The 12228-nt window shown below is 35.1% G+C and overlaps 1 protein-coding gene across 2 annotated transcripts; it reads left to right on the forward strand.

The window, feature by feature from the left end:
• Window positions 1-752: 752 nt before the first annotated feature.
• On the forward strand, window positions 753-7085 carry LOC125862360 (phosphoglucan phosphatase LSF1, chloroplastic). 2 transcript variants are annotated; one of them, XM_049542408.1, is made up of 10 exons: window positions 753-1284; window positions 1497-1612; window positions 1713-2172; window positions 2383-2451; window positions 3092-3213; window positions 3536-3751; window positions 4968-5073; window positions 5325-5437; window positions 6142-6286; window positions 6568-7085. In XM_049542408.1, exons 1-10 carry the CDS (start codon window positions 961-963, stop codon window positions 6685-6687), a joined length of 1791 nt encoding a protein of 596 aa, XP_049398365.1. In that variant the 5' UTR covers window positions 753-960; the 3' UTR covers window positions 6688-7085. The 2 variants fall into 2 exon arrangements, with proteins under 2 accessions (XP_049398365.1, XP_049398366.1); XM_049542409.1 differs by having other exon boundaries at window positions 1497-1603.
• Window positions 7086-12228: the final 5143 nt, after the last annotated feature.

A 12228-nucleotide genomic window follows, 5' to 3' on the forward strand; every position in this document is an offset into this window, starting at 1 on the left:
TTTTTTTTAAAGTAGTATGATCATTCTTTTAGTTAAATGAGCTTGATGAATTAAATAAGTCTATTATTAAAAAAAGACTTCAATGGCATGACATGTCAACTAGGAGATAGTGAGGCTTTTGAAGTGTTAAGTATATTTGGAGGAAAATAGTGATAGTTGAGTGATATTTTGATCCTAAGTGAAACATAAAATGATATTTCAAAATAATTCCCTAAACTTGGGTGACCATTTAGGGAATTGACTCAAATGTATGAGTAGTTAATAAATATCTATAATATAATAATGTATTTGTAACTTAAACAAATTCATTAAACTTACTACTCATTACAAATCCAATAATTGTATTTCTTCAAGAGTCAAACAATTTAAATTTGATCGGAAATTTGCACATAAAATCTTCAATTTTTTTGAAATGAAATTTATATATTTGAAACTACGTAAAAAATACTATTAGACATAATAATTGACAATTCAAAATATTTAAAAGATAATATAAAAAATTATAGTCAAAGATAGACTTGTTTGAATTTTTAAAATTTGAAAAATGCCACATATATTAAAACGGAAGGAATATAAAAGATATATAAAAAATTTACAATTAAAAGTAGACTTTATAGAAACTTAAAATTCGAAAAATAACTCATAAATTAAAACAGAGAATATAAAATAATGTTAACGCACATAATTAAAATTGATTGATATTTGTACATAGTGTGGAACAGAAAGTCGGTTGCACCAAATAGGAAAGGTCAGGAGAGGCACGTGTCGTTGCGCGTAATGTGCGTAATGGCATCTGCCTCTCAACTCTTAGCTCCAATCAACGGCATTTCTTCTTCATCATATAATCATCTTCTTCCATTCCCAATTCCGTGTCTCTAGAACTTTCTCACATCTCTATGCACAATCATTACACTACTTCTTGCTACAATCGATCACTTTGTTGTTTGAATTTGATAGAAAATGTGTTCACTACAACTTCCAAATTGCAGGGTTTTCAACGATGGCAACTTCTCTTCTTCTTCTTCTTCTTCGGATAAGTTGCAGAAATGTGTGGTTTTCTCGTCATTTTGGGGAGTAAAGTTGTGCTTCAACGATGGACGGTTTACAGCTAGTTCGGCAGTTAAACGACGACAATATCGGCCGATTTCTGTTATGTCTTCATCTTCTGATTCACCTTTCAACATGAATTTGAACGAGTATATGGTTACACTTGTAAAACCACTGGGTATCCGCTTCGCCCTCTCTGTTGATGGCAAAGTTTTCGTTCATGCTCTTAAGAAAGGGGTTAGTATGTTTTCGCAATTAACATCCTTACATTTGAATAGTTCTGATTTTACAATATGCGATTATCCGTTTCTACCGTCAACTGGTGGATTAAGCCCTTCACTGCTTTGTCTGTGTCATTGTACCCAATTGGATCTTGGTAGATTTTCGCATTTTCTATTGAATTTATTGTTATGAAGGAATCTCTTAGTTTGTGCAAGTGTCATTTGTAGGGGAATGCTGAGAAATCAAGAATAATAATGGTTGGTGATACATTGAAAAAGGCCAGTGACTCTTCAACTGGGGGGCTTATTGAGATCAATGACTTTGGCGATACAGAGTATGAAACGTAAAAATTATACCAATTTTAAGCTAAGAGTTCATTTCTGACTGAAGTAGTGGGATATTTCAATAAGTGTACTACATGTATTTTACTATGGTTTCTGCAGGAAGGTGATGAATGAGAACTCAGGGCCTTGTAGCCTGATTCTTGAGAGACCATCTTTTCCATTTCCTATCCACCAGCTATATCTTATGGATGACATTGATATTATGTATAATAGAGGTCGTGTTCCCGTTGCTACATGGAACAAAAAATTACTTGCCTCCACCTTGCGAACGTCTTGTGAGGGCAGTGGGAACTCCGGATTTGTAGTATTTTCCCCCAAGTTACTAACATTGAATGGATGGAATGTTCTGAGTGATGGAGATCAAATCAGGCAACAAGAAAATCTGAACGGTACCCCCTGGTTACCATTTAGCCCAATTATCAACATATTTTCTGAGAAAGACACGACAGATTCTGAATGGGCGCATGGGAATTTCCCACTGGAAGAATACGTAAAGGCGTTGGATCGTGCAAAGGGAGAACTGTATTACAATCATGATCTTGGAATGCGCTACAGCAAGGTGTGACATTCAGATTTTTCTGTGCAGAACCTTTCCTTTACTCAAATGATTAGTATTCAACTGCTTGAGATAAAGTGAACAGCTCCAGGAATTTGCTCTTTTCAATTTTGCTGAATACCGTTTTAATCCACTGCTGTGGTACGATTTATTCTCAAGAAGATACTCTTCTGTTGCCTGGTTCTGAAGTACATTGCTTGTGTCCTTTGCCAGATTACTGAGCAAATATATGTGGGATCGTGCATACAAAAGGAATCTGATGTGGAAATGCTGTCAGATGTGGTGAGGCTATGCTTTTGTGGGTTGAACATAATTTATTTTTCCCTTTAAATTTCATGTCTTGTACATCTCTAGATTTTCCAATCCATATAGAATTTTGGTTTGCACACTATCTGATAGAACTGAGAGTAGCATGACTATCTTTAACCAGTAGCAGGTCAAAAAGAAACAATGAGTGTATATATAACAAAAGTACATCAATGGTTTTATATGGTGAACTCAGCCTGCAAATGACCTGCAGTTGTGGTTTTCATGAATATGTATGGTTGTCCTACGTTTAAGTTGCAGCATGAAGACAGTTTCTTGATGGAGGCCAAGAGCCCAAGACCATATTAAACAAATATAAGCGAGTTTGATTATACAAATAGGGACACGGGTAGTTGATTCTGAAATCAATAATAAATGAGAAGAAAAAACTGTGGAAACTGGAATGCTGATGGATGTGCTGAGAACATCTTTAGTGTTTATCTTAATATGAGTGTGGAGACACATTTGTGCCTACCTTTTTCTTACCATTATGCAGTGTTCCTTTGCAGAATTAATTCTTGCTTGCTCATTTGCTTACACTAACCCAGACATATGCATCAGGATAATTGCTTCTTGTTCATTTACTTACAACTAACCCAATGAATATCTGCATCAGGGGATCACTGCTGTGGTGAATTTTCAGAGTGGGATTGAGGCTGAAAATTGGGGAATTAATGCCAACATAATCAATGAATCGTGCCAAAGGTTTAATATCCTTATGATCAACTATCCCATAAGGTAATAAAATGGTTTACTTTTTGAATTGCAAGTTTTGTCAATGAGCTAACAATCTGCTCTATACATCCAGTACCTTAGCATGCCCCCTGAGTTCTCTTATCTTTTTACTTCTTTAAGAGAAGTCTTATCTTTTTGTTGTACTGGAAATGTGATGGTGATGCCTGTATAGATGCACCATTAGCTCTTCAGATGTTCTAGCATTTGCCTGTTTCATTTATCACAATCTTCTTTGCATATTGAGATTACAATTAAGGAGCTTGATCTTATTCCTTTACATTGGGTTTTGCTATGTAATCCTTCTGCATATTAATTTCTTTTGCAGGGAAGGAGATTCATTTGACATGAGAAAGAAACTTCCTTTTTGTGTTGGTCTTCTTCTACGCTTATTGAAGAAAAACCACAGAGTCTATGTGACTTGTACAACTGGTTTTGATAGATCCCCTGCTTGTGTAGTAGCTTACCTTCATTGGATGACAGATACTTCCCTTCATGCAGCCTATAATTTTGTCACTGGGTTGCATTTATGCAAGCCTGACAGGTTCTTCTCCAAATTCTCATATATCTTCAGTTCCATTCTTTACTTTTGGGGAGGCCTTGACTGGATAAGTACTTGCATGCGTATCATGTTACCAAGGACATAATCAGGGGTGGGTCAACAGATTTGATGTCCTAATACGAAAATATATTTAAAATCCATATAGTTTTTCTCAAAAAGATAAAATATAAAAATCCATATGATAATGATATACAAATGAAGGCCACATGGTTTTAATCTAGTGGTGAGAGTGCAATATGTGATCTATAGGTTAGGCGCACGTCATGATATCAAACTCTCCCATATATAAAAGTCTGGTTTTTAAGTGGAAAAAGGTAGATGTAAAACTAAGGTAGTTGCCATAAGGCTTTTCTTTTTATCGGTATGCCGCTCCGCGAGCAAGGAGTGCCACGCACGAGCGGAGCAAAAAGAAAGCAAGGGAAATTTTTCTCTTTTTTGGGGGTGATCTCATTATCCACTCAGTTTCGAACCTTTTGCGACACTTGCCTTGGGGAAATCATCATAAACATGAAAAGAATAAACTATATGCACAGGAAGAAAAATTAGATTTGATAAGAAGGTAATTATACTAGTTAATTTAATAAGGGAAGATTTATGTTATTTACTCACCTACTGATGGTACAACCCCTACCAAATTTTAACAAACATTAAAAATTGACATCTTTTTGTTAATATATACATAAATTATATGTTATATATAATAATACAATACCTCATATTTTTGGGGCCTTTAGTATTTGGGTGCTTAAGCTAAGAGCTTCATTTGCCTTACCCTAAAGCCATCAGTGAGCAGAATTAAAAAAATTGTACACGCATTTCTTTGGATTCTAAAACGGTAAAACATGGGTATTAGTACAAACATGAGCAGGTGAGTGTTGGAAGCAATGGTACTCGGACTCCTTTAAAATGGCGATGGATGCGTGTCAGATCCTCCAAAATTAATGTATTTTTGGAGGATCCGACACAGGTGCAACATCAGTTTTGGAGAGTCTGAGCAATATACGTTAGGAAGACAGCTGGTGTATAATGATGTATACAAAATATCATTATTTTGAAAGTTTGCTGTTATCATTTTGCATATGTAGCCATAACATCTTATTTAGCTCACTGTCATGATCCCTATCTTATCTCTTGTTTGCTTAGCCTTTCTTACGGTGAACATTCTTGATTTACTTAATCCAAAACATATTGGTTGCAGACCAGCCATTGCCTGGGCAACTTGGGATCTCATAGCTATGGTTGAAAATGGTGTACATGATGGGCCTGCAACGCATGCCGTAACATTTGTATGGAATGGGCACGAGGTAATCAATTGTATCATCTCCGTGTGCTTGTTGGTGATGTCCTCAGATGTTTGTATGTATAAGAAAACCAGCAGTGAAACTGAACCCAGATTTTATGTTGCACTCTTTTCTTGACATTTTTCCTCAAAGGTCAAAGCTGATTCTTGGAACGGATGTTGCATACTCTGTGTTACACTGTTGTCTGCTTCCATATGCATTTTTAAATTGAGGTATTTACTTGTAAGTATCTCTTCTATGACATTTTTGAACAGGGGGAGGATGTCTACCTGGTTGGAGATTTTACAGGTAACTGGAAAGAACCAATTCAGGCAGTCCACAAAGGTGGTCCAAGATTTGAGGCTGTAGTTAGACTTTCACAGGGAAAGTAAGTTTTGCCTCTTCCTGTCAGCCATACATGTCATGGCGATTGTCAAGCTTTTATAATGATTTCCTTCTTAAGTGTGGAGTATTAAATTATCTTTTTCTAATATTTTTTCCATTTTTTGATGATTCTTTTTGCTGTATAACCAAATCGCAACTCAAACGCATGCCTTTGGATATCATCCTTATCTTTTCCCCCTCTAAGCAGAATCTCATAATGTCGATCTCAACTAAATTAGTTTGCATTTCTCTGCTTTGAGAGATCCAAACTTGTTTTGGCTGTTCTTGCAATGAAGACACAGAGAATGATTTAATCAAGATTCTGTACAGATGAGAAAACTGATATACTAATTCTTGAAATTCTCAAATATTAGCTTTTTAGGGAAGCTGAACCTGAAGTCAGTGGAAGTTTCATTGTCAAGTTACATGCAAATCGGTACTATTGTGCTTCTTGTCACTCTCCACTTTAAATTTGTAGTACTGCATGCCATAGGCTATTCTTGTCAGTTGGAATCTCCGTTACATGGTTCCATTTATCCAATATAAATTGTCTTTTTCCCCTCAACCTTTCCAAATCTAAAGATCACCCTTCTGCTTCTTTCTCCTCCCTGAAGGTGTACCTTTGTCGATATTAATATTGATTTTCCTGTTTTTACTCTTTGGTATATTTTGTTGTGTATGAAGTATTAGCTTTAATTTGTTTATCAGGTACCTATATAAGTACATAATTAGTGGAAACTGGAGGCATTCAACCAATTCACCAACTGAAAGAGATGAAAGGGGAAATCTCAATAATGTAATTGTTGTTGGTGATGTTGCCAGTGTCAGGCCTTTCATTCAACAGCAAAAGAAGGTTAGTTAAATTTTGTATCCTTTCCTTGAAAAGGATGGAGGATGACAATCTTCAACAGTAAAGTAAAACATCTAATTCCCGTCTTAACATATGAATACATTTTCTCATTAATATCCTTCCCCGATAAGCATAAAATAATGCGACATTCTGTTTTACTAGTGATCTAGTTTATGTCTCTTTTTCTTTCCAATCATCAGTTACGCTTCTGTGAGGATTGAAGTTTTTCTTTATATGTGATGTTGAAGGAGGAATGACAAATTTTTGTATCTAATTTGAATTAGGACGCGAATATTATGAAGGTGATTGAGAGGCCATTGACAGAAAATGAGCGGTTCATGCTGGCAAAAGCTGCTCGATGTGTTGCGTTCTCAATCTGCCCAATAACGCTAGCACCTAAATAGATGGACACACTACATTTCAGTCATCATAGTCGCATATCCAATTATGTCTTCTGCAATAAAGAAGTCAGTAGAAATGGTCAGTATATGGCCATTTTAATGCAAGCCCATCCCTCCCACTTGAATTGAAGCTGTATATTGTCATGCAATTTCGAGGTCGAAACAGCTGCAGGAATGGGCAAATGCAGGCGAGTTATAATGCTCATGCCCACTGCACTTTAGTCATTCTATCATCCCCATAGATATTATCTGCTTTGATCACTGACTGATCCTTCGACTAGATATTTTCCACGGTTGAAAAGCTCAGTAATGTGTATATCTCTGTTTAATACATACACATTACATGGACGTGTGGATGTGTAATTGCTGTTTTACTACGCAAGAATATTACTCTTCACTGATCTTGCGTCTTTTTTATTCAAGACTGTTTGAACAAATTTAAGTTTCTGCTGTGTGTACCCAAAGATAGAAAAATGTCATGCTTGAGATAGTAACGGTGTGATGAAGGGGAAGAGCATTTTGTCACTTCACATTTTATTCCACTTGAATAATGACGGTACCATCACAATTATAATTGGATACCTTTTTAATTTTATTTAAAGATTCTTTTGTTTTCTTTCTTATTTAATACAATCACCATTTATACAATTATTATTGTAAAAATATTTCTCTTTCTTCAGTTACGGTTTTTTTTTGTTGACTTAATAAATTTTGATGCTATTTTTTTGGGAGTGGTAATTTATTATCTAATCAATAGGTTTCCTACAATTAAGCATATTTTTGTTTTCTTGTTTACATCAATCCAATACATGCATACCATGTGTTTAAATATATAGTTTATTTTAATTAATCTTAATTAATTAATATGTGTTTTACTTCATTAAATCACATAATAATGAAAATTACATTAATTGGATATAAACATCCGGTACGGATAAGTTTTTTCCTTTTATATATGTTAGTTAAACAAATGGAATGAGTATATTAAATGGTATATATTTTGGGTTAATATTGGTGACCATTTTCTTTTAACCATAATGATTACCTTACGCCAAAATATAATAAAAATACCATTCCTATTATAAACCATTACACTTGAAATACAATTTTATAATCATTTCTATTGAGGTGATTTTCGTGATACCATTCCTATTATAAACCATTACACTTGAAATACTATTTTATAATCATTTCTATTGATGTGATTTTCGTGAAGAATTGAAGAAGTTGAAATTTTGGGAGTTCTTGATGTTCTTCATGTGTTCTTGGTGATTTTGAGAAAGAAGAAGCAAAAAGAATACATTTGATCCAAAACTCCAATTGAAAAGTGTTAAAAGTTGCTTGGGGTCTTGCTGAGATAAAAAATGGTATTGCAAAATTGGAGTTAAAAATAATGGCATGGATAAGCCTTTTCTCAAATAGCAATGACATCGATGGACCAAACTTTTAACGGATGACATTAACGAGTCTTTTTTTAAATTTGATGACATATTTGATTATTTTTCCCTATTTAAATTAAGATATACACCATAATCTAACCGAGAATTTACCTATTATTTTACATAATTAAATTAATCATAAATTGTGTATATTATTATTTAACATGATTTCCAGATCCATATTATCTTTAAATAGTTGTAAATATATACAATTCGATTTATAATCGATGGTAAATTTGATTTTAGTTATATGTGACCCTCCAAAATTTTCTAAGATAAAATCTGAACCGTACTTTGTATGTGTAAAGTATTGTACTGAATGATTCCTAGTTGCGCAGGTGTGTTAATGTTTTTTTTAAAAAAAAAATAATTTTTTTGGTGGCCATGATGGCCTTTTATTAATAAAAAATTAAGACTAAGTCTGTACAAAAACAAAGATAGGGCTGACCCTCAAGTGACTGACCCATCAACAATTAATACTTACAAAGGTAGATCCAATCCATCTAATATGTGCAAATGTATCTTTGTAGGTTCTTCTCTTTTATTCTCTGATAAGAAATTGTGTCTGTTACCACCTATCTTGAGTTCCTGAAGCATTGCCCGGTGAGTGCCTACCTCTTCCTCTCTTTTTTTTTTCTTTCTTCCTCTTTTATTCTGTGTTGCTAGTGATGCTCCACTATTATTTTCAAGTCAAAAGATTTTTTACTCGATTCTATCAAGAGTGTGAGTGAATAGACTATTTTACCTTGAAAGAGTTGTAATTTCATGATTATGTAGCCACCAGCTTAGGTCTGATGAGATTTCATATCTTTTGGAGTTGTTGTAGCCACCAGCCCATGTATCATGTATGCATATATATATATATATATATATATATATATTGTATACCAATTGTTTTCAATTTTATAAAAATGCTATTTTAAGTTTCTTTTCACCCCTTGGTCGACCCCAACAACCCCCAAAAGTTCTCTTCAACCCTAATAAGTCTTGGTAAGTGTTTTTCATGATCTTGCAAAAATAACATCAAATCATCAACCTATCTGTAGTACCAATAATTCAATTTTACAGTTCAAAACTTTATTTTTAAGCAAGTCCATTGAGAATTCTTCCTTCCAAATCAAGGTAACCATTCTTTTTTAATTTCCTAGTGATTCTAACATATGATTATGTATCCTAAGCAAGAATCTTCCATCATAATATAGGATTTTTCAAGAATTTCAAAAAGGGATTTCTTAATCGTTTTTTATCAAGTTAGGTGTTCAAGAACATCTCACAAAAGTCCATAAGGCTGAGATTATTCCCGTTTTATTTGACAGGTGAAGCAACAAGATGGTTGGCGAAATTGCCAAATAATGCTATCATTTCTTGGGAAGAGTTGAGTGACGCTTTCTTGGAGAGATTATTTTCTTCCTTGAAGATGGTAAAGCTTAGGGACCAGATCCAAAACTTCAAAAGAATAAGAGGTGAACCTCTACATGAGACATGGTTGTGGTTTCACAGATTACTCTTACAATGTCCAACACATGGTGTTCCGGATCATTTGTTGCTGTAATATTTTAATTGTAGCCTTGATTCAATCAACAAAGGCGTGGCTGATCAACTTGCCCAAGATGAACCGATACGAAAACCGTATGAAGTAGCACCGTTGTTATTAGATGACATGAATAAAGTCAATCAAGCATAGCATACTAGAGAGGACCAAATGTCTTCTCTAAAACTGAGCATGAGCAAAGAACAAATTGAGAATGACCATGAGTGATACGAAAACATGGTTAAAATGATGACCCAACTTGATTTGTTGTCCAAACATGTCATGGGGTGGATTTAAATCAGTAAATACAGTTGGAACAAGTCGTCGGTAGTGCCCGAAAGATGCCAAGTTCAAGACATTGTACAATGAGGAAGTACAATACTTGAGAAATCAAATGGGGGTTCTCTCCCAAACTACTAACGACAAGGTGGGAAACCAAGGTTGGAACAAAGAGCGAGATAACAGTTGAAAGATTGAAAAGGTGGAAATTGGAGAGACTAGAGACTGAAAAAGATATGTACATTCCTCCTCATGATCGTCCAAGAACAAAGGAACCAGCTGACGGGAAGGAAACCGAACCGATGAAATGCTCTCAAGGATATTCAATATGGTTGAAAGGTCCGAAAAAGTGTTGAAGGATTTGAAAAATGACTTCTCCACCTTAACACAAATAGTGACCTCTCATTCGGTATATATCAAGCAGTTGGAGGCTCAAATACATCTGATTTGCATCCATCTAAATCCAAGGCAATAGGGACGTTGTCTAGTGACACCATCCCAAATCCCAAGAATGATTGTTGAGGAAATGATAATTGTTTTGTTTCACGACGTTAAATAAGGTGCTTCTTTGGAGGAAGCCCAAGTTTTTATTTTATTTTATTGCTTTCAATAACGTGTGTTGTGAGTTCAAGAGAAAATGAAGTCAAAGTGTTGAGAAAGATAACTTAGGCGATGCTAAGACCAAGTCGGTGATCCGCTAAGCATGTTGTGTGGACATCTTCATATCCACCTTCTAGGTTGAAAAATTGAAGAAAGTATATTGCCAATTTAGGTGATCTGGGCTCCAATTGGCGATCCACCGAAGTGTACTAAGCGGACTCCATTTAGTTAACCAAATCATCGTTCAAGTTTGGTATCCGTTCAGGCCTCATCACCGAGCTTTATCTGTTTCGGTGATAGCTCGAATGTGATCAATGATGTTAGTCGCAGTCCGTCTAGTGGATCTGAGTAAAATATTCCAAGAGTCTTTTCAAGTTCAAAAAGAAACCCTTTCATCTCTTTGTGCTTATTTCCATCCTAAACTCCCAATACCCACATTTTTAGTGTTTTTGTGCCTCCATTGCGTGATTTCACTTGTTCGGAGTGCTTTGGATTGCTTGCATCTCGATCCCAATCCTAGTTCCCTCGATTTGACACTTTACTCCTATATTTGAGGCTGATTTTTGAGCTCTATCTTATCATTTGTGCTAGAAATTATTGTTTTTTGATATGGGCTTAGTGTCATTTGAAGTATATTGTTGTTTAATTTTTATGGGTAATGCTAAATAGATTATATTGAAATGTGCCCATGAGTTAGATAGTTGATTTTGTGCCCAAAATTGCTAAAATTGATTATGTTGGTGAAAATTTGGAATTGAACCCTTGTGTGTACTGGGTCTTAGTTGAATTGAGTATGGGTGAAGTCTGATTAGCTTAGTGTTGCTCTAATTGCATGATTTTGCCCAACGATAGATAGAGTGACGACTTTCTTAAGGGAAAATCTTCATTTTGGATAATACTTTGTGATATTTGGGGGAAGTCTCAGAACCCATGGATAGAAAAATATGTGCGTAGATTGTAAAACATATTGAGAATTGGGTATTGTTGTGTATCACGGTTGAATTTGTGAAAATAGGCACTATGATGAATACTACCCATTCTGTGGGCTTGTCTTAGCTCGCAAAGGCAGTTAGGTGAATCTCCTAGTAAGTTCAGCTGGCCTTCCTTGCTTGAATATGTGACCTGGGTACTGTCCTATTCGTTGGGCTTGTCTTAGCTCGCCGAAACTCATTTGGCGTATCTCCAAGTGGGAGTGGACATTGCCTTTTGTGCCTGTTCTTTTTAATTTTGCATTGTCACTTTCGGTGGACTTGTCTTAGCCCGTCGAAATCGATTTGGCAAATTGTCGAGTTGGAGATGATTCCGCCCATCTTGCCCGAGTTCTTTAAAATTGTGCACTGTCAACTTTGGCGAGCTCGCCTAACCTGTTAAGCACACTGCCTTCCCAATAGATGAGCCTCAAAACAAATTTTTGAAATGTATTTCATTGGGTTAATTTCAACTAACCTTCACCAAATTTGGGTTAATTTCAACTAACATGTTAGGAACACTGCCTTCACCAATAAAGGGGCATTTTAGTCCCTTTTACGTACAATAAAATAGTGTAACAGTACTCCGAATGCGATAGATGATGTGGAAAAACTATTTAATATCTTGGCTACTATACAAATACTTATAGTTGGCATTGTTGACAAATTTTACGTGTACCATATTTCTTATTAAAAATAAAACAAAAATTTTGAATTTTTTATTTTA

Source organism: Solanum stenotomum, chromosome 4 (assembly GCF_019186545.1).
Source record: "Solanum stenotomum isolate F172 chromosome 4, ASM1918654v1, whole genome shotgun sequence".
NCBI classification, from domain to species: Eukaryota; Viridiplantae; Streptophyta; class Magnoliopsida; order Solanales; family Solanaceae; genus Solanum; species Solanum stenotomum.

Bases quoted from the DNA above. Each gene is read 5' to 3' on its own strand.
- LOC125862360 (XM_049542408.1), top strand. From the start codon at position 961: ATGTGTTCACTACAACTTCCAAATTGCAGGGTTTTCAACGATGGCAAC. The intron at 3,214-3,535 runs GTAATAAAATGG...TTTCTTTTGCAG, and splicing joins ATGATCAACTATCCCATAAG to GGAAGGAGATTCATTTGACA. The intron at 5,074-5,324 runs GTAATCAATTGT...ATTTTTGAACAG, and splicing joins TTGTATGGAATGGGCACGAG to GGGGAGGATGTCTACCTGGT.